The sequence below is a fragment of the Danio aesculapii genome, chromosome 22 (genome assembly GCF_903798145.1).
Source record: "Danio aesculapii chromosome 22, fDanAes4.1, whole genome shotgun sequence".
In the NCBI taxonomy this organism is placed as follows: Eukaryota; Metazoa; Chordata; class Actinopteri; order Cypriniformes; family Danionidae; genus Danio; species Danio aesculapii.
The window spans coordinates 10,921,302-10,944,818 of NC_079456.1; the positions used below are offsets into that span (position 1 = coordinate 10,921,302).

Sequence of the window (23,517 nt, forward strand, 5' to 3'; positions counted from 1 at the left end):
CTCTTCAGTGTTTGGACTCTCAGTAGTGATTATTAAACCACACTGAACTGAGCTAAACTGAAGTGAACTCAAACACTACAAACTGAATTACACTGTTCCAATTTACTATGAGCTTTTATGTGAAGCTGCTTTGACACAATCTACATTGTAAAAGCGCTATACAAATAAAGGGGAATTGAATTGAATGTTCTAAAAAATAATCAAAGCACATGGCACAAATTCAACATTAACATTTATTGTTAAACTTCATATATTACAGCTGATAAAGTCACAATCACGGTATAATTAGACTAAGAGTCCATTAAGCATTATAAGGCATATTACACCTTTTAGGAGGAATAAAAACTTTGAACGGATCTGAATCTTACACTTGAAAAGACTAGATCTTAAGCACTTACTGTAATTTTAGACATTTGTTTTTTGTATGATTGTTCAGAGAATTTAAATGAGTGAATTTTTTCCCACATGCAGGACAGGGATGCACTTTCTCTTTCACATGGGTTTTCGTGTGACCCTTAAGGTGTCCTTTACGTATGAAACTCTTCCCGCACAGATCACACGTGTGTGGCTTTACTCCACTGTGGATCTTCTCATGCGTTTTCAAATGTCCTGGCTGACTGAATCTCTTGTCACAGTGCGGACAGTTGTATGGTTTCTCTCCAGTGTGAACTCTCTGGTGTCGCTTCAGTTGGGCGCCATCAAAAAAGGTATTCCCGCAAGCAAAACACACATGGTTCTTCACGCCGCTGTGTCTTTTCTGGTGTTTTTTTAAACCACTTAATTCCATAAAACTCTTTCCACACAAGGAGCAAACATGAGGCTTCACCTTTGAATGAGCTTTCACGTGATACTTCAGTGCAACTGACGTAAAGAAATGTTTACCGCACTGATCACAAGAGAACGGTCTTACTCCAGAATGATATCGCAGATGTAACCTGAACGTGTCCAACTTTCTGAAACTCGTCCCGCACTGATCACACATATACGGCATCTCTCCGGTGTGGATCTTCATGTGGTCATTGAGGGTGTGCTTGAGTTTGAATTTCTTCCCGCACTGATCACATGAGTGCGGCTTCTCTCCTGTGTGTACTATTATATGTTTATTGAGGTTTCCTTTATGTGTGAATCTCTTCCCGCATTGATCACATGCATAAGGCCTCTCTCCAGTGTGGATTTTCATGTGTTCATTAAAGTTTCCTTTATGTGTGAATCTCTTCCCGCAATGACCACATGTGAACAACACCTCTACAACGTGGGATTTCATGTGTTCATTAAGGTTTTCTTCATCTGTGAATATCTTCCCGCACTGACTACATGTGTACAGCATCTCTGCAGTGTGGATTTTCATGTGTTCATTAAGGTTTGTTTTTAGTGTGAATATCTTATCGCATTGATCACACGCGTACGGCTTTGTTCCCCGATGAAACTTCATGTGAAGATTGAGACTTTGTTCACAAGAGAACCTCTTTCCACACTGAGGGCATGTGAAACATAATTCAGGTCTGTGTTGGAAAGAGGGACTTATGGATTTTTCTTCACGTGTGTCCTGATGTTTATCTACCGCTTCAAGGAGCTCTTCAGTCTCCCTGTTCGCCTCCATGATGTCTAAAACGAAAGTAAAACCGTTAAAAAACATTTGATTTTCCTATGCTGATGTATTCTTTGCAACCCAGGCTCATTCTGAGAACGTAGTCCCGGTGACGTTTCCCAGGGAGTCCTGGGGAGGTACGTATTTTGGCAGTTTTTGTTTTCGCGAGTCCGCGAGAGGCCGCTGTGCGCGCTTTTTCCCGCGCCGTTCTCGCGTAAACCCACCAGAGGCCGCTGTCGAACGACCTTCCGCCTGGATGACAGAATGATTGGCCGTGCGACCGGCCAATCGGCGGGCTCCATCCCTAAACCCAACCAACGACGATTCACAAAAGCCGTCCAGAAAAAGAAAGGTCCTCGTCTGATTTTTACCATGTTGTCGGATTTTGACCACATTCTCACCCTGTGACGAACTTGTTCGCTTCATTTTTTGTTTTTGTTTTCTTACCTGATTTCTGGAACCGCTCTTCCCCGGACTCGAACCCGGTCGTCGTCGTGGTCAGCCCCTCTCTGCGCCTCGAGTCCGCCAGAGTACACGAAGAGCTAACCGGACAAACTGGATGCAGCGGGAAAGCCCTCCACACGGAGGCGAGCGGCCGGCCGGCAAGCGCCGAAGGGAACGGCGTCACACCGCCCCGCAGCGTTCGCTTAAAAAAATTAAATGCAGCCCAACGTACCCCGGCTACGTATTTCGCGGTCTCCAGAAACGTCCCCGGGACTACGTTCTCAGAATGAGCCTGGGTTGATTATATGATTATTAAACACTGCAATGCTGTCTGAAAGGATACCTTGAAGTTCTGTAAAATTATGAAGGATCAAAAAGTCCAAACATTAAACGGCTTGATTTCCAGCGGTCTTGTGTGGATGTTACGCAATGGATCATTTACATCAATGGTCTCAAAGTCAATTCCTTGAGGGCCGCAGCTCTGCAGAGTTTAGCTTCAACTATCTCCAACTTACACCTGCTTAATAGTCTCTAGTAGTCTTGAACATCTTGATTAGTTGGATCAGCTATGTTTGATTAGAGTTGGAGCAAAACTGTGCAGAGCTGCGGCCCTCTCTGAATCGAGTTTGAGACCTATGATTTACATCTAGGTTGTTCTAGCAGAAATAAACTCTGACAGTCTTTTCAACAGGCCAACATGAAGCAGAGATTAAATGGCTTTTTTATTTGCGAACACTACCAATTAGATGTATATTATGACACAGCTGTCTGGAATACTTAATTATGATTAGTCATTCGTGATATTACAATGTATGTTATTCCAAGATAACAACTGCTGAAACAAATAACACAGGCTCATCTGGGTATTTCAAATCATCTTGAGTGAGCCTAAACCTAAAAAATTAAATAAATAAAATAATCATTCATTAATCGTAATCAAGATAAAATGTTCAATTAATCAAGGTTTAGATTTTGGGCTAAATCGCCCAGCCCTATGTCTAAAGCTGCGGTCACACTTGACTTTTCTTCCCATAGACTTCCATTCATACGCACGCGAATGCGTCAGACCGGAAACGCGGGGTCATGTGTCAAGTTTCGCAGGTTGCTGCGGTGCAAAGTTCAAGCTTGGTGAACTCTAACCTGCGAAATCGCATCACTTGGCTGCATGGGACCAATCGAGGATCAAAACAGGACCTCTCTGGACAGAAATTTAAAACATGGAGCGATCGCTGGCTTTTTAAAATGTCTAATAAGCTTGTTTAATCCCGCCCCTTTTTGCAGCGCAGCACGACAGAATTTCGCACACACAAAGCCCGGTGTGACCGTAGCTTTAGTCAGCAAAACAACTAGCATTACAGACGCAGCTCAACAGAAAACCATCAGCCTGGTGTGTCCCAGCCACAGCTGATAAACATGTCGGGCTTTATTCTGTGATAACAACCGCCTGAAAGTAATTTAGCCCTTACTCAACATTTGACATCACTTCAGTGTTTTAAATTAGCATTAATATGGTGCATAGTGTGAGCTCACTTATGCAGCACTATCTGCAATAAATGCTTCAAGAAATTATTTAAGTTCTATAATGTTATAATAAAGAACCAAGTATAAACACCAACCTATTAGTTCTTCGATATCTTCATGTTTTATTCTGCAGGATTCTGGGCCATCCATGTTGGCAGTGTCCTTTTTACAAACTCTTCTTCCCTTGTCATCTGAGGACAATAATCCAGCATTTATGGGTCAAATATTGTGTGGGGAGCTTCACTGAGGAGAACTGATGTGTGATACAAAAAGAATTGACAAAAACACAGCAAAATAGATGTAATCAAATGGATTCGTTCATAAACACACATATCAATCCTGTTGCTTCAGTTTATATACCCAACTATAGACATTTTAAGTTATTTTTTACATAAATTCACATATTACAAGTATTTATGTTGTCTTTGAGTCAGTTTTAACATCAGTGAAATATATATTCACCAATGTGCATATATCTATTAATAAAACATCAGGCCAATCATACCCAAACCTAATAAAAACACACTAAATTGTTTAGGTTGTAAAAATTTGACCATTTTTCCTTACGTCGTTGTCTGCAATGCTAAATGTTTATTCAGTCAGCAGACGCTTGAAGAAACGAACAGACAGCATCAGCAATATTACAACAATCAAGAAACGACAGTGTAAATGTTAATGTTTATTTACTGTGTAAAACATACAGAAAACCCCCGTGAACTGTCGCTTACCTCAGCTCGGAAGACAACAGCGGCTGAAGGCGCCGGCGGTGACGTCATCAACGCGAGACGAAAAAAAATCAAAACAGCGCCACATGTAGTTTTTTCTCTTTTTTGAGCCAAATATTATGGAAGCCCATTCCCGCCACTGAATAAAAAATTAATTGGAAAAATATATATATAATAATTTAAAAATATATATCTTTAAAAAATTCTGAGTTATTAAGTCAGAATTCTGAGTTATTAAGTTAGAATTGCGAGTAATTAAGTCAGAATTCGGAGTTATTAAGTTAGAATTGCGAGTAATTAAGTCAGAATTCTGAGTTATAGTCAGAATTGCGAGTTAAAAAGTCAGAATTGCGAGTTATAAAGTCAGAATTCCGAGTTATAAAGTCAGAATTGCGAGTTACAAAGTCAGAATTGCGAGTTATTAAGTCAGACTTCAGAGTTATAAAGTCGCAATTCTGAGTTATTAAGTCAGAATTCTGAGTTATAAAGTCAGAATTGCGAGTTAAGTCAGAATTCTGAGTTATTAAGTCAGAATTGCGAGTTATTAAGTCAGAATTCTGAGTTATAAAGTCAGAATTGCGAGTTAAGTCAGAATGCTGAGTTATTAAGTCAGAATTGCGATTTATTAAGTCAGAATTCTGAGTTATAAAGTCAGAATTGCGAGTTAAGTCAGAATTCTGAGTTATAAAGTCAGAATTCTGAGTTGTAAAGTCAGAATTCCAAGTTATTAAGTCAGAATTGCGAGTTAAGTAAGAATTCTGAGTAATAAAGTCAGAATTGCGAGTTTTAAAGGAGTTTCCTGTTATGGCGATTGACCATAAATGAAGTGTTAAAGACTCTTTCTTTAGGTTCTCTGCTTGTGATGTGGTATGGATTCTCAGCCCAGTTTACCAATAAAGACTAGATAATAATAATAGAACCCTCTTAGTTTTAGCCCTTTATAATGTCTATGTACGATGTGTCTGCAGCTCCCAAGTACAGCACACGAGGGCACTCTTGCAATATGAAACAAATAACAGCTGCGACAAAATGTAAATCATATAATTGTTACACATATAATAGATAAATAATATAGAAATCCTTATTTTATACTTTTGGATGAATCCCACAACCAGCTAGTTTCTGACGCTCTGTTTATTGCTTTATAATTGCAATTTAGACCAAATGGTAATAAATAAAAAAAAAATAAATCCATCCGAATAAATAGACAGCCTAGTTCAACTGTATATTTCCTTTTGAAAGCGTGATAAACAGTAAAAAGCCACAAATAGGCTTTATGTTGTGATTATGAGCTAATGTGCATGCGTCTTTAAAACTCCATTTATGGCCAGTCGGCATAACAGGAAACTCATTTAATAAACTCACTTAATAACTCATAATTGCGACTTTATAACTCAGAATTCTGACTTAAATTTTTTTTTTTTAAAGTTTTTACCCATTTTTTTTTTTCCAATTAATTTTTTTTTTATTCAGAGGCAGGAAAGTATTAGTTCGTGTTAGAAGAAACAATAATCGTTTTATTTATTTATTGATGTCTTTATAATGTTTTTAGCAATACACTGGTTGCCTATAAGCATCAATATAGGGAACCCGGGTTTAATCCATATATCAGCCAGTCTAAAAATCTAATTTATTATGTAGGAATCCCTGAATAGTTAAGCTGCTCTGTATTTGAATGAGCTCAAATTAAATCAGTTCTTTATGTTGTACGTATAATTTTTATTCCATCATAACTTTTCTAGCAGGCTTAACATTTGTAGGCTATTGAGAATAAAATGTACCAGCTTAAGTTGGGGTTTTGAAATAATGGCTACGTTGTTGTGCAAATGTAGAAAGTCTATGACACAAGCTGACATAATCAGAAGCAAAAAGCACAACAAATGGCAGTAAATGCATGTAATTGAATTGCATTTGAAACACTGATTAAATTACAGAAAATACACAGCCTGTCTGATAACTGAATCACTAGAGACCTTATTCAGAGATGATTTGATCAGAGACTATGACTCATAATATTTGATTAGTAGACACCCCAAGGTAAGTCAGCTGAAAATAAAGGTGAATAGGCCTCCACTTCTTAAACATTCACTTATAAAAATAAAAACTGGTAATATCCAAATATTTTACAGCTGTACAAATATAGCTATGATTTTCCCTTTTACAGAGGAAGTAAAGAGGTTTCCCATTGTGCCCAATATTTTAAGTTTCTACGTGCAGTAGATAAAGAACATGTTTAATTGATCTCTGTAGTTTTAACATCAGATATCAAAGATTTCCTTTGCACTCACTCATAATATGTAAATACTGTAGCTACATTTCCAATTTTACTGCAACTCTTTGAGAAATACATAGATTGAAAGTATATTTTTGTGTTTCTTAAGTTTAAAGATGCATGCTAATAGCATACTTAAACTTATTATTGTTATTATTATTATTTGTAAGAAATAGACATGTCCTCTGCTCTTAAACATTTAGTTTATTTACTTGACTTATCTGCTCATGCTGAGAAAGCATTATTATAGCATCATTAAAGTGTTCCAGTTTCTTGTCTGAACTTGTATTTTCCTCCTTTCTGATTAAACACTGCTCAGAAAACAGGTCACCTACTGGCTGGATGTTTGTACAGTCTATCCTAGTTTATATACTTTAAATCTTGAGTGTAAAGTAGGTTTTACTGTTTTACTAATATTACCTTTGTGTATATTTTAACTCTGTTTTTGAAATTATTTCTAAAATTAAAATAACATGCACTAGTTGTCCTGTTTTTGTTCCACCAGGTGGCATCAAGGTTCAAGTCTGTTTGTTTTTGTTTAATTTTTCAAATGATGCATTCCCTGTGTAATAATTTATTAAATGTAAACGAAACAGTTGTTTTTTTTACATTTAAAAAGTTTTTAATTATAAGGTTTGACTCATTTTGGTAACTATTTTAATATTTATATCCAGTTTTAAACATGGTCATCATGCAGTCAATATATAAGTAATGTTAATTAGTAATACACTTCCAGCTTCACTAAAAGGTCATGGTGCTAATTATAAAAATGTGACAAATAAGATTGACGACTGGAAACAAAGACAATATAGCCTAGATATTAACTGGATGTGTTATCTTTTAAAAAAATAAATTAATACAGGTGAAGGTCATGTAAATAATGATAATTTACAGCCTGATCTCACGAGAAAACGTAAGTATTTTACATTTTGACAGTTTAGTGGCTAATTCCTACGAATTCGTACGAGTTCAGTCGTACAAAATTGTACCATTTTAAAAAGGAGGCGTGGCACCTAACCCCACCCCTAAACCCAACCGTCATTGGCGGGTGAGCAAATCGTACTAAATTGTACGAAATAGATCGTACGAATTCGTACGAATTAGCCACTAAATCAAAAAGTTACGAATTGCCGTGAGATTATAAAACAACATATAATGTACATATGATATTAATTTTTAAATTTAGTTTTAAAATCTTTTACTTATTTATTATCCTTAACTGCAGTTACTTTATTATATACATATTTTACTGAGGGGTGACGTGGTGGCGCAGTAGGTAGTGCTGTCGCTTCACAGCAAGAAGGTTGCTGGTTTGAGCCTTGGCTGGGTCAGATGGCGTTTCTGTGTGGAGTTTGCATGTTCTCTCTGCGTTCGCGTGGGTTTCCTCCGGGTGCCCCGGTTTCCCCCACAGTCCAAAGACATGCGCTACAGGTGAATTGGGTAGGCTAAATTGTCCGTAGTGTATGTGTGTGTATGGATGTTTCCCAGAGATGGGTTCCAGCTGGAAGGGCATCCAGCATAAAACATATGCTGGATAAGTTGGCGGTTCATTCCGATGTGGCCACCCCAGATTAATAAAGGGATTAAGTTGAAAAGAAAATGAATGAATGAATGAATATTTTACTGAGATAAATAACATATGACCATAAGGGGCAGACACGTTTAAAATACACATTGCAAAGATATATATAATGTACATGAGGTTTTATTTTTTAACCTATAATTTATTTTTTATCCTCAGCTGCAGTTACTTTGTGAAGTTTAGTTATAAACAAATTTCGAGAGGATCACGTGCTTATGATTGCTAGCGGCTGGATCCGCATTATCCAATTCTCAATGCACCAATCAGACGACTCCTAAGCTACTACAAATACCCTGGGTTACGTACCACCGCTATCTACGTTTTGAAGAATCCCCCCATCCACCCCTACTCCTCCTTCTTCCTAGATGGGTGACACGGTGGCCCAGTGCTTAGCACTGTTGCCCTCACAGCAAGAATGTCTCTGGTTCTAGGCTTTACCAAACCAGCAGACATTTCTGTGCGGAGTTTGCATTTCTCCCCGTGCTCACGTGGGTTTCCCCCGGGTTTCCCGGTTTCCTCCCACCGTCCAAAAAAACATGCAACAGAAGTTAATTGACTAATCCAAACCGGCACTATAGACATGCTCCTGGTAAATGGTTATCTCTCAAGAGCAATCACTGGCTGTTCATTGGTTATTACAGCGGGGGAGTTCTCGAGATCTACCTGAGCTCAAACTCCCTTCTCGCCTTGCAACGGGAGGGAGCCCCGGGCTCGAGGATCTTATGAGCTCAGGGCTCTCTCCCGGGACAGCATGCCAAACAAGCTTATAATTAATCATCAGCTAAGTGTGAACTCTTGAAATAGGCTATATGCACACAGACTTTTAATTTTCAGCCAGGCAGCCCAATGGCTTCTAGTGAACTGTCTAACTTTTACAAAATGATCACGTTTAAGATCTGAAGTTTATCGTTGGCTATGAAACTAGCTGTGCATAGTGCCTATTATATACATATTTTATGTATGTATTTAGTGCCTATTATATACATATTTTAGTGAGATAATCAATAACATCTGACCACAAGGGAGCAGATATGTTTAAAATACACATTGCGAAGTGTAAAACGTTATTGGAACATGACGTCACTGCGTTCTTTACCAGAGGAGATCGCAGTTTATGTGGTGGGAAAATAAATAGCGTCCCATGGTTATGGCAATGGCAACCCTTACAACTTGCATGAAAGTATTATGCCACACTTTTTAATCTGTCTTTAAAGCAAACAGCTTCTGCATCACATAAATGTGCTATATTATTTTTTTGTAAAATAGTTTGAATGCTAGGTAACACTTAGTTAGCTTCCTTGCTAATGAATGAGATTGTTTAGGAGCTCCATGGCAAGCGGGGAGCATTGTCAAAATGCTTGTTTAGAAAGAAGCACAAACACCACTAGGTGTCAGAACAACTATAAATAATTACTGTGTTGACCTGTGGGGAAGCTTTTTGGTTTCCTTTATACAGATTTTTCTACTTTGTTAATCTGTTTGTGAAGAAATTTATTTGATATTTAAAGGAACAGGAATATAAAAATGACATTTAAACAACGTATGATGGATATATTAATGTTCTTACACATTTCCTTGTTTTTGTGGCTTACATCACAACTCTGAGGTTCATGTTTTGCGTACTGTAATTTCAGTAGTATCAGTGAGACGTTTTCCATGGAAATCCCCCAGCTCCATCTTCCCCTGCATTTAGGAAACACTGTAGTCAGGACGGGAGGGGGAGGAAACAGAAAGTTAAAATGGATCCTTTTGAAGATCCTTTCTGTATCTCTCTCCAGGCAGAAACAAACCACGTCGCTCCCGCAGTTATAGGTGTGCTTTCTTTGAACAGAGACCTGAAGTCAATATTTGTAGAGGAAAGGACAAACATGGTAAATTGCACTTCGTTGGCACAGGAAGTTGGGTTATTTTAAAGAAAACTCTACCGCTCAACAATGGTCTGCTTTGAGACCTCTGACACAGGATGCGGTTTGGCAAGTGAAACAGTGACAGACCAAGATAAAAATACGAGCTTTCTATTGACGCTCATATGTACAGATTTGCAGCTTTCTCCTGTACCAACAAGGTTTCCCAACTTTCATTTTCGATATAGGAAACATGATCTCAAACAAACAGATCCGTTATAATAAAAGAACCAGACTGTGTTTAAAAATAAATAGGGAGGTCTTAAAATGAGGAACTTGTTTATGACTTCTAACCCTTCCTCTATGTCATAATGTTCTCAATTGCTTCTTACACAGTAGTCCTGGTGCTTAACGTCAGAAACATCAGGGAATCCCACGTAATAAAGCACACCAACCTAAGCCAGACTGTCTGTGAGTGTTATATCAGCTCATGCTTACTGAAAACAAAACAGATCAAGTTACAGTATAAACACCAGGCTCCTCCTTTAGACCTTCATTAAACAGGATAGAGTGTAATGGATGATCTCCATTACTGATAATGTTTATCATTAGAAATGAGTGTTTAAGCGCTGGTAAACTCACAGGGTCTCCTGAAAGTGCCAGGTAAAATGCAAAACTCCCCGTCCTTTGTGTGATGCTGTTAATCACACGCTATGCAAACAAAACACGGTTGACATAGATATCAATTGCCATCTGGAAGTCGTAGCTTGGCAACATGACCCAGTCGATAACGTAGGCAAAACATGAAGCTAAAACAAGGAAGCTCTTTCCTTTTGCTGATCTCTTTGTTTATTGATGTAAGCAAGTTTGGTCAGTCTGAATCATAATGATGACTATGGACAAAGGGAAAAAAGAGACTTTTGAAGGACAAAAGATATTTTGGGAGCTCCGTAGACAAACATTGCTCAGTGTAAATCTATTGGTGCACTGTAAACTCAACAGTCAACTTTATCAAATGAAATGAGTGTAGTTAACTCAAAACTTACTGAAAGTTAAATCTACTTATTTGAAAAGAGTTTTGAACTTAGGGTTGAAGGTAATGAGTTAATTAAATACTTCATTACCTCAGCTTAAATGGATTAACTTCACAGTTCTCATATAGATTAGTTTTTTTAACTCAAATGTTTTGTAGCAATCGGTTTTCTCAAATGATTTGAGTTGCCTTAAAGTTTTGGGTTTTACAGTGTACTGTAGGATAGTAAAGTATCTCTGTGATCTGCAGGAAATGGTGGCCTACCAGAACCCAAAGTGTGAAAAATTGGGGTTTTATGAAATGCATCTCTTTTTTTTAATCAATATGTGACTGCCGTTCTTTGAAAACGTTATATTTTAATACCTTATTTATGTATCTTATTTAATGACCTTTTATTGTCTCTATTGTCTGTCTGTCTGTCTGTCTGTCTGTCTGGGTGATATAAATGTAAGTAATAATAGTAATAATGATTCCTTACATTTATATAGCGCTTTTCTGGTCACTCAAAGTGCTTTACACATTGGGGGGAATCTCAGCATCCACCTGGATGACGCGACGGCAGCCATATTGCGCCAGACCGTACACCACACACCAGCTGATTGGTGGAGAGCAGACAGAATTATGAAGCCAGTTCTGATATTGGGATGTTTATATGGTTAGGCCATGATGGACAGAGGCCAGTAGGAACATTTGGCCAGGATGCCAGAATTAAATCCTTACTCTTTTTCGAAGAACATCCTGGGATTTTTAACGACCACAGAGAGTCAGGACCTCAGTTTAACGTCTCATCTGAAAGACGGCGCTTATCGAACAGTATAGACACAACACATTTACAGCACTGTTGGCACAACACATTTACAGCACTGTTGGCACAACACATTTACAGCACTGTTGACACAACACTTTTACAGTAAGCAGTTCTGTTATCATTAAACTACTCTCTAATGGAAAAACCAGCTTTGCCTGCAATATCACTGAATGACCATTAAAGGGAGAGTTCACCCAAAAATAAAAATTTACTCACTATTTACTCTCCCTAAAGTGGTTCGAAACCTTTGTGAGTTTCTTTCTTTTGCTGAACACTAAAGAAGATATACTAAAAATATCTTATTTGTATTCGCTAATAGCCTAGTGGTAAAGTGTGCTGTCATATAGCACTGAGGTGCTCACGGTAGAGCTGTAATCGGGCCATAAAAGTTAGGGCCGACTGGGCCCGAGCACAACATAATTTGGCCCGAGCCCGACAAGTACATTTTGATTGTCAGCTTTTTAAAAGCCCGAACCCGTTTACAGCCCAACATTATTCAAATGTGCACATGCACACAGCTCTTTTGGCTTTAAGAATGAGTTGTTTATACATGTTTTAACATAATTTATTCATAACAAACGTAGGCTATAGGCCACTTAGAAGTTGAAACAAAGAGATAAAATAAATCCTTTGCAGGGATGGGTTTGATGTTGTGACAAACGATTTGATTACTTTCTCGCGCTAATTGAAATGCATCCCATGACTTCATTCACCACACAAGCCCAAGTCTGGCTCGACCCTGTCTAAAATGATAAAAATTAAGCCCGAACCTGTCGGGTTCCTTTAGGTTCAATCAAGATCTTTAGCTCTAGCTCACGGTGACCTGAGTTTGATTCCTGGCTTGTGGTCCTTTGCTGATCCTTCTCCCTCTGTCTGCTACCCATGTATTCCAGTCTCATCTCTACTGTCCTGAATAATAAAGGTAAAAAAACCCTAATATATATAGCTTAGTCATTTTAATAATAAACCGATAACCTATCCAGCATATGTTTTGTGCAGTGAATGCCCTTCCAGCTGCAACCCATCTCTGGGAAACATCCATACACTCTCATTCACACTCGCATACGGCCAATTTAGCTTACCCAATTCACCTAGTGCGCATGTGTTTGGAATTGTGGGGGAAACCAAAGCACCCAGAGGAGCCCCACGCCAACACTGGAAGAACATGCAAACTCCAAAATGCCAACTGACCCAGCCGGGGCTCGAACCAGTGACATTCTTGTCGTGAATCGATTGTGTATATATATTGTGTTCAACAGAAGAAAGAAAGTCAGACAGGTTTATAACAAGTGATGGGTGAGTAAACGGTGACACAATTTTAGTTTTGGGGGAACTATCCCTTTAATGCCTTTTATATATGATTCGTTATTAAACCTTTCCATCACATTCATTCGGAGAACCCGAAAGAAACACACGCCAATACGGGGAGAACATGCAAACTCCACACAGAAATGCTAACTGACCCAGCCAAGGCTTGAACCAGTAACCATCTAGCTGTGACCATCTTGCACCCTTTCCATCACATAGAATTTTTATTCTTTCAGCTGATCGCAAGACTAACAATACTCACTCTTTCTGCGAATAGCTTTTATTAAAAATGCTGCACATTTTGTCATTTGCTTTTGTGGTCCTGAGTGACAGCAGCTGACATTTAAACCTGACTTGCATACGTGTGAAAAAAAGCACAAGTGCATAGATGCTGCGTTTTGGTTTTGACCTGTGATTGATCGTCAGTGCATTTCAACAGGAAGTGGTGGTCACTCAACGTGATGCGACAGACGTTCTCATGACAGGCGCTTCAGCCCGTGACCTAATTAGGTTTATGACTGCGCTAATCTGATCTCATCTTTGCACACCGTTGATTACTATTTTAAAACTTATCAGAATAATCTATTTTCTCTCAGTGGCTTCTGCAGGGGTGCATATTAAAGAGTGAACTGTGCAAACTTTTGCAACTTCTCTACAAACATCACGATGAGATCTCTGATGGCTGAGTCAGATCATAGGCCTCAGTTTGCAGTGGGTTTTTCAGTGAAGTAGAAATGAAGAGGAATGGACTTTAGATTCAGAGAAGAACTAAAAACCACAGTGATGCTTGTAGAGGGGTTTATCATTCAGATCAAGAAGTCTGCACTGCAGACTGCACGTGCAAGAATTCAATTTAGACTGCAGATTGAGCAAATAAACACCCAAGAAATTACGCAAAGACTTGCTTTCTTTATTTGCAGCTGATATAACCAGTTTAATCACCTCAATAATGCAGTGCAATAACTTAATGTAATCTAGGTCAGGGTACTGTACCTATATGTTGTGTACCACACTGTGGTTTGTTTCAGTGGAATGTGCAACCATGTGCACAACAATGAGTTTGAGAAATGGTTGCGTGGTGGTGCGTGCATATGTGGTACCACAGCAGAGTGTAGGTAGATAAAGTACTGCTGATGGATTGACCCTAATTCTGTAATATATAATCTTCAAATAAACTATAAATAACTGTATTTTTCATAAATATGTCTCATTAAAAGTGTTATTACACTGTGAATTTTTTTTACAAGCGTTTATTAAATATTTAATGACATTTGAATTACAAATTTAGCTTGTACCACTGTAGATAAGGTAAAAAATAATAATAATAATGCTGAAATACTTGACACATTAATATTGGCATGGCAATCAGGATTATGAAAGATTTATGACGGGTTATGTTGTCTTGCTAATGTCAAGTTGTCATGACAAAGACAAAAAACAGGATGTGATGTATTTGTTTGTCATAACAAACATTGTCATCTTTGCATTTAAAATGTCATAACTGAGCGAATGACACTTAATAACAGTTGTTATATCCATGCATTAAAGCATTAAATCTCATTCATATTTAAGACGTGTCATTTCATGATGATAAAGGTTTCATGACAGTATAGACACCCTTTTAAGTAAAGTGTTACACTCTAAAATACAACCCAATTCTGAGTGTAATACGGACTAAACCAACAGCTTGGTTCATTTTAAATTAAATTAACAAGACCAAAGTTAACCCATATTTTACCCCAATTTTAGTTCAAATAACCCAGCATTTTGTAGAGTGTATACTGATTTTTCTATTTAACCACATATATGCTACCTTGCTGGAAGTCTAGCTAAAACCGACAGCTATGCTTTAGGATATGGTAATTTCATCCAAACTAGGGTGTTTCCAAAAACATCACTGGGAAACGCAAGTTCCACCCAGCTCTGTTGGTAATGGCAGAACTTGCAATCATAGTGGCTTTGGTTTCATAACAAGTTGTTTGCTGATCTTGCCAAGCAACTATCTCACCAAATACACTTTAATTACTTTAAAATGTTTTATTCCTGCTCCAATTTTATTTTCATATTCCAACAAAGCTACCATTTCCAGCCAAAAAGGAACACTGTTAAAACGTTAAATGGTCAGTTTTACAACAGATCGTTTTAATACAAATAAGTTATTTTTAGTTCCCAAGATCCCCTATACAGTGCAGCCTACAGCTTACTAGCAAACCATAGTCTACCCGTGGTCGTGCATCTAGCTAATATAGGGCGGTGCTTTGTTTTCTAAACGTGTTCTCAGTCGATTTCAGAGTTTGTGAGGACGTTTTCAGCATCTCGAAAAATAGTTTTAAAAATTGCCTTTATTTAAAGCTTCTAAATTTCCTAAAAGTTAGGCAAGGATTAAGGAAGGATCAGAAAACCGTGTTTCGTCTCTTGTCGTTTTACCTCCGCAGGCAGTTCTTCTAGGATTACATCATCATGTTGAATTTATCCATCTTTACGGCAAAATGTTGAAGATTATTATTAGCAAAGCAACGTTATGCCTGTTTCTGTCGCTCATTCGCGGTAAGTGTTTTACTTAGTCTTTTCGACTTTTGCCGTTTTTAATAATATCGCAGCTTCTTCTTTGATAGATAACTGTGGTTAAATTCACAATCAATTTAATCTCACTACGATCTACGATGGTGCATGACCCAAAATCATCACGACATATTTCACGTTTAAAGTGTGTGAGGGCATCATAAGGATAACAAATACAAAAGACTGGTTTATCAACATACGTAGCAGTGGAGTTGATGGGTGGGAATTGGTACTGGAATTAATAAATAGGAATGTAATATTCAGTTATCTTTCTCCAAATACTGAAAGTTAAAATTTTGCTTTTATTATTGCTTAATATAAATCCGCAAAGTTAGCAATATCTCCTACTCACAATTTATCACTCATAAAACACTAAATAGAACACCAGTTCTAAAATAAATATCTATAAATTACAACTAAACTTTTGCAATGTGTGTCTCTATAAGTAATTTGCTATTTGTATAGGCAATTTATCCTATTTTAATTAATAATATTGAATGTTTTCATTTTCTTTCTTTCTTTTTTTGTTCTCCATGCACGGAAATTTAGACCTTCGGATTCTTCTTTAGTTAACCTCTTTTAATATTAAACTACTGTCCCGAAAATGTTTTTAAATATAGGTATTAATAACTAGCATGCTGAAAAAAAAACTGATTTGAACATAAAAATGCTATGATGTTAGCAAACATTATCATGATTGAATAAAATATTTTAAAATGATAATCTTCAATCAAGGATGAATTTAATTACTTGTATTAAGACTTAATACATGTGTTTATATTGTGAAAATGCAATATTATGGATAAGTTTAAAGAGAATTTGGAAAAGACTTTATAATACTAACAGCATTTTTACAATTTTCCCTACTCATTATATTACGGTACCTTTTATTTAATAAACACTAAAGTTTTTATATATTTATTTTATTTATTATTTACTTTAATCTTTTTAGTTTCTATCTATTATAGTATAATGTAATCATATTTATAATTATTTTTTACAACATTCACATTTTGTATTATTTTATACAAATGATTAGTATTTTTTATCCATTTTTTATTTCTTTTTATTTTTATGTGTGTATATTAATAATTTTTTACATTTGAATAACTTTTATAGTTTTATTCATAAAATATTATACAAATTATTTTACATATTAATGTTTTTTTTCTCCAAATATATTCGCGTACAACTAGAACAACTTTGCGCTACCCTGAGGCCCACAACGCCAGTTTGAAACCCAGTTTTAAATGACAAAACTACAGCAGAAATCTGGTATATGTAGGATCATTTTTATGTTAAACAAAGTTTGAAGTAAAAATAAGATTTAAAAAAATGTTAAACAAATCATAGCATATTTGATATTAGCAAAAATTACAACTAGTACAATAACACATTACAGTGCATCTAAGAAACTTAACATTTATGTCAATGTTTTTATTTTTGGTGGTGAAAAATCTTTAAAAGTATTTTAAACAGAAACTAAATTATGGTTTTTGGGAAAATAATTATGTTTAATGTTTTTATTTTTTATTTCAAAAGAATCTAGTAATAAATTTAATAAGTAAACTCACTATCATATGTTATACATTTTAAACCTTTTCGTCACTGTGCTTCAGGTGTGTTTGGTGCTAATACAGATGAAGTGAAGTCAATATCAGTGACTGAGAGAGATTCTGTTACTTTAAACACTGATGTTACTGAAATACTGAAAACTGATCAGATACTGTGGATGTTTGGACCTCAAGAGACTCGTATCGCTGAAATACATAAGCAGAGCATTGACATGTTTGACAGTAATGAGACATTTGGAGACAGACTGAAGATGGACAGACAAACTGGATCTCTGACCATCACAGACATCAGAAATGAACATTCTGGACTTTATAAACTAACAATAATCAGCAGTAGAGAAACTTCATACAAGAGATTCACTGTTACTGTTTATGGTGAGTTCAATGTCACTCTGATACACTGATTTATTATTTTATAATATTTTCTAGTTCATGCTGGGCAGAAAAGTGGAAACTTTAAAGAATGTAGATGTAGAAATTAATATCCTAAATTTGCAACTATATCCAGAATCATTTTACCTGCTGTCAGGAGTAGCACAGATAAAATATGCTTAACTGTGCATTTGCTTAATTACTTTATACTATACATAATGAAATCTCATTTTATGTTTTCTAGCTCTTCCTGTTCCTGTAATTAGCAGCAACTATTCAAACTCTTCATCATCATCATCATCAGTTTCCAGTTGTTCGGTGTTGTGTTCAGTGTTGAATGTGAGTGCTGTGAGTCTCTCCTGGTACAAAGGAAACAGTGTATTGTCCAGCATCAGTGTGTCTGATCTCAGCATCAGCCTCTCTCTACCTCTGGAGGTGGAATATCAGGATAAAAACACCTACAGCTGTGTGGTCAACAACACCATCACAAACCACACCACACATCTGGACACTGAACAACTCTGTCAGACAAGTAGAGGTATGTCAGTGGTGATCAGTGTCTATTTACTGACCTTTTTTTTACTGAAAGTAAACTGCTTTCTTTCTGTTTTAGAAGCATCGCAAGCTGCTATTTTCCTCCCTGTGATTTCTGCTTTAGTTCTGGCTGGACTTGCTGCTGCAATGTACTTCCTATATAAAAAGCACAAAGGAAAAAAGCACAAAGGAAAAAAAGGTATGACTTATGTTCATGTTTTGTAACAAAAAAAGGGCACTGTTACTTTTGCATTGGGTTCTAATGATTTATGTTAATGACTGACTCTCTTAACTCTTTAGTTGATGGTTCCAAAGCAAGTACACAAAGACTGACAACAGCCCAAACTGAGCAGACAGAGGATGTAGAGATACAATATGCCGAAGCAACATTTCATCCACAAAATAAACCACAAAATGTAAGCCATTAACATGCATGCCCTTCACCACCTCTAACCAAAACATTAAGCTTTGGGAGTTTCTATTGAACACAAACTGAGAATTTTTAAAAGGTTATCCTGCTATTTAGAATCATTGTATAATTACAGATTAATTAATTAGTTAATTAAATAAGATCAATTGGTGGAATTGAAAACTATTAACGCTATTAACAGAAATTAACATATACAGTTGAAGTCAGAATTATTAGCCCCCCTTTGAATTTTTTTTAAATATTTCCCAAATTATGTTTAACAGAGCAAAGAAATTTTAACAGTATGTCTGATAATATTTTTTCTTCTTTTTTAGTTTCGGCTAGAATTAAAGCAGTTTTTAATTATTTAAACACCATTTTAAGGTCAAAATTATTAGCCCCTTTAAGCTATTTTTTTCTCGATAGTCTACAGAACAAACCATCATTATACAATAGCTCGCCTAATTACCCTAACCTGCCAAGTTAACCCAATTAACCTAGTTAAGGCACATTTCATACACAGTGGCAATTCAAAGTGCTTTACATAAACAAGAATCAAAAAAGACAAGTATAAGAAAATAAACAAGTATAAGAAAAAAAAACAATAAAATGATTAAAAACAGATTAAAATGTGTTAAAGCAGGTCATAAAAGAATTTAAAAAAAGAAAAGAAAGACATAATAGTGCTAACTGTCGTATGTAGCACAGTGCTCATTCAGTAAAGGCACAGCTAAACAGATGTGTTTTCAGTCTTGATTTGAATGTGCCTAATACAAGTAATAATACTTTAAAATCTATTCTGAATGTAACTGGGAGCCAGTCTAAAGTCCAGTCTAAAGGGCAGGTGTGATGTGCGTTGATTTTCTGGTTCTGGCCGGAATCCTGGCTGCAGCGTTCTGGATGAGCTGCAACTGTCTGACTGTCTTTTTGGGAAGGCCAGTGAGGAGGCCGTTACAGTAATCCACCCTGCTGCTGATAAAAGCATGAACAAGTTTCTCTAAGTCCTCTCTGGAAACAAAGCATCTAATTCTTGTAATGTTTTTGAGATGATAGTATACTGATTTACTGACTGAATGCGGACGCTGCCCTCACTATTTTGCCACCCTAGGTAGCTGCCTAGATCACCTCTATAGACGCGTCAGCCCTGGGTTTAGGGAAGGGGTGGGCAGGTCAATATGTGCTTTTAAAAACACAATTGGTTGGGTTTAGGGAAGGGGGTGGGCCATATTGACCATACTTACTATTGGGTTTAGGGAAGGGGGTGGGCAGGTCAATTTGTGCTGTTTAAAACACTATGGATTGGATTTAGGGAAGGGGTGGGCAGGTCAATATGTGGTTTTTAAAACACTATTGGTTGGGTTTAAGGAAAGGGGTGGGGGGGTGGGGGTGGGGGTCAATTACTGCTTTTTAAAATACTATTGGTTGGGTTTAGGGAAGAGGGAGGGTGGGGGTGGATCAGTCGGTTGGCCAGTCAGTCACTGAGTCAGTCAACAGCAGCCTCTGGTGGGTTTACGCTAGAAGAGCAGGTGCGAATGGTATTCACAAGAGATAATTGAGATCTCAACAAGCGTACACAGCAGCGTCCTCTAGTGGATTCACGAAAACAAAAACTGCAAAAAATCGTAGCTGAGACATATTTAGCTCTTTCCAGAAATGTATATAGGGGTATGCAATCAGAATGAGCCTAGGTTGGCTCCAAAGTAAACTTTATTGCATTTATATGACATCATAATTAGTATTTATTCCAAATGTTCATAGAGAAGAATAAGAACACATGTTCTACATTTAATACCATTTTCGATCCTGCTCTCAGGCATATTTCCAATACATGCACTGAATAGTCACACAGATTCTCTCCAGATGTGTTCCTTTCTCCTTTCTCAATGGAATTTTGTGTTTTCTTACAGAAAGCAAATGGGACTGAGGAAATTATATACTCCAGTGTCAACATGGTCACATGATGACATGTGACACCGACCATCCATTTCATTTCAGCACAATGCTTTTGTCTGGATCTGTGCTTAAAAATCTGAAAAATATGGCAAAAAGAATTCAGATGACCATATCGCTGGGCTTTTTTTTTGTGTGGAAGAACCAGATTAATGCAAAATAAATGAGAACTCAACATATTGAATTTGATTTGACTGGCTTTGTCTTTTGCATATTCAAATAGTCCTATGACAAACATAGATATATTTCCATGAACACTGACAGTCCTATTGAGCTAAAGTTAACAGGAGACCAAGCAAAAGCTCAATGAAGTATGGGATATATATTGTGTTGTATATATGTAGAACCACAGAGTTTTAATATATATTATATGCTGCAGTGGACATACATAATAGTCTTTAGTTGTGTTCCTTTGCTCTGAGTAGTTTTTTGAAAAAAACAATTGTACTTAATTTAATTTTGAAAAAGTAATGGTCTTGCATCAGACTGCTCAAATCATTTCCTCCTATCTATTTTATATTATATCTATTTTCTCCTATTGATATATCTAGTCTATATTTTCTATATTACACAGAAACTACTAAAGATCACCTCAGGGTTTCTCATCTAATTGGTTCTTACGGTTAACAAGTAAATTCCAGCTCCTGCCTATGGTGTATGCAAACTGCAAGTCATTACATGTCCCGTCAAACCATATCATTACAAACCTGTTTAAATTTAGCATGCCTCTTTTTACTGAACCACTGATTCTTGTTTTGCCCTAGTTTAAACAGTAATGTATTTGTGTGCAGACTCAGCACAAAGGTTTTTAAAGTAATTTATATGCAATCAGAATTCAATGTTATTTCCTTTGATTAATAATATTTGCTCGAAAACATTTCCTGTAACTGCTGTTTTTCCAGGATGAAGGGTGTGGCTTGTAGTTGTCATCTGCTTTTTGTATTGTGTGTGACTGTGATAAAAGCAGAATCTCATATTTCAGTATTAATGGCTGTCATGTAGGCTATGTTGCTGTAGCAAGTATCGTTTATCTCAGTAAGAATAATATGACAAACTGTACTCTTTCAGATGTGGTATGTTTAATAAATTGTTTATAAATCGTTTTTGTACATATATTTTGCTGGAAATGTAAATTGTCCATGACACAAAAGAGGCAACTATTGAATAATTGTATGTTAATGCCACCTAGTGGCCACATCAGAAGATGACATCAGTGATATCTTGTATTTATGTATGTAAGTGGACTATATATCTGGACTTATATTTAAGCATTTATCTGGACTACAACAATATGTAAAAAAACAATCCTGGAGAAACATTTCATTTGTCATCTAGATGGGTGTTTATGAGATGGCTTAGAGGAACTCACTTTTTAACAGATGATGTCAATGTCATGTTTGTCAAAGCTCCTACAAGAATCAAAACACATAGATTTTGGGGTGTATAATTAAATTAAAGGCTGTAGTTCAAAAAGTCAAATTAAAGTTAAAGACAAACAAATGAACAAACAAATGGATCGACTCTGCATATCGCCACCAGGGGTCAACATAGCATCAGAAAAGTGTTTGACTTCAAAGTAGGACAGTCTCTAAAGAGGCACAGAAATGAGAATTCACCTCTAATTTACTTTCTCTCAAATGGTTTCAAAACACCAAGTGTTTCTTTATTATGTTGAACACAAAAGAAGATATTTTCAAGAATGTTGGAATTGAGCACTGTGATAAATACATTCCTTCAGGGCAGCATTCTAAAGCAGGAGTGCATTAAGGCAAGTGTCCAAATTCTGCTTCACTTCCTGTCTCGAGTCAGAAGTTTCCTTCTCCAGATTGAATTTGGAAGACAGCATAGATATATCCTATACAATCCCGTGTGTTTCTGACAGCTGAGTTAATTAATAAATACAGTATATGGCATCTGAAAGCTCTATTTAAGTGTGATTTCGTGTGTACTGTATGTATGCTTTTAGACCAACATTTTCCAATTTGGATTTTCACTTTCTAGCAAGAAGTTAGTATTTTAGTAAGCAAATATCCGCTTAATTATCACCAAAGCTTTCTGTAATTTGTTTTACATAATTAAACTCTTGTGCTGTCTAAGTAAACTGCTTGAGATCAGATTTATGAGATTCCTTCATACATAAAACGCTGCCTCCAAAGTCTTTGGATGTTAGGGCACATCATCTCCGGGTGTGCCAATTTCAGTTTGCAGTACCTGGCACAGCAGTACGAAGCCAAACACTCAACAACATCAGAGTGTGTTAAAAGAAACTTTTACATAGACGATGGGCTAGCCAGTGTTCGTTCAATTGACGAAGCCAAGAAACTGATCGTTGATGCTCAAGCACTCTGTAACTGTGGAGGTATACGGTTTTATGAATTTAACTTAAATGAGGATAATGTTCTCTACTGCATAGACCCATCTGAAAGGGATATTGTCTCAAAGCCTCTTGGTCTATAATAATAATAATTCCTTACATTTATATAGTGCTTGTCTGGACATTCAAAGCGCTTTACACATTGGGGCAAATCTCCTCCTTTACCACTAGTGTGCAGCATCCACCTGGATGACGTGATGGCAGGCATATTGTGCCAGACTGCACACCACACACCAGCTGATTGGTGGAGAGGAGACAGAGTGATGAAGCCAATTATGATATAGGGATGGTTAAGGCCATGATAGACAGAAGCCAGTGGGCAAATTCGGCCAGGATGCCAGGGTTAAACCCCTACTCTTTTTTGAAGGACATGATGGGATTTTTAATGACCACAGAGAGTCAGGACCTCTATTAAATGTCTCATTTGAAAGACAGCGCTCACTGAGTAGTATAGAGTCCCCATCAATGTACTAGGGCAGACTGCAGATTGAGTGCCCCCTGCTGGTCTTAATAATACTACCTCCGGCAGCAACCTAGCTTTCCCATGTGGTCTCCCATCCAGGAATTGACCAGGCGCAGCCCTGCTTAGCTTCAGTGGGCGACAATGTGAGAGTTGC

The 23,517-nt window shown here is 36.9% G+C and overlaps 2 protein-coding genes across 3 annotated transcripts; one reads left to right on the forward strand and one right to left on the reverse strand.

The window, feature by feature from the left end:
- Window positions 1–262: 262 nt before the first annotated feature.
- On the reverse strand, window positions 263–4,324 carry si:ch211-222k6.2 (zinc finger protein 2-like). The gene is made up of 3 exons (XM_056448300.1): window positions 4,282–4,324; window positions 3,649–3,744; window positions 263–1,605 (listed from the first exon to the last, which is right to left on the reverse strand). The coding sequence occupies exons 2-3, from the start codon at window positions 3,701–3,703 to the stop codon at window positions 395–397; spliced, it is 1,266 nt and encodes a 421-aa protein (XP_056304275.1). The 5' UTR covers window positions 3,704–3,744; window positions 4,282–4,324; the 3' UTR covers window positions 263–394.
- Window positions 4,325–15,320: 10,996 nt separating this feature from the next.
- LOC130216407 (SLAM family member 6-like) lies at window positions 15,321–21,635 on the forward strand. 2 transcript variants are annotated; one of them, XM_056448302.1, is made up of 6 exons: window positions 15,321–15,672; window positions 17,307–17,636; window positions 17,878–18,171; window positions 18,250–18,366; window positions 18,468–18,583; window positions 20,484–21,635. In XM_056448302.1, exons 1-6 carry the CDS (start codon window positions 15,615–15,617, stop codon window positions 20,535–20,537), a joined length of 969 nt encoding a protein of 322 aa, XP_056304277.1. In that variant the 5' UTR covers window positions 15,321–15,614; the 3' UTR covers window positions 20,538–21,635. The 2 variants fall into 2 exon arrangements, with proteins under 2 accessions (XP_056304277.1, XP_056304276.1); XM_056448301.1 differs by having other exon boundaries at window positions 15,324–15,672; window positions 18,247–18,366.
- The last annotated feature ends 1,882 nt before the right edge of the window (window positions 21,636–23,517 follow it).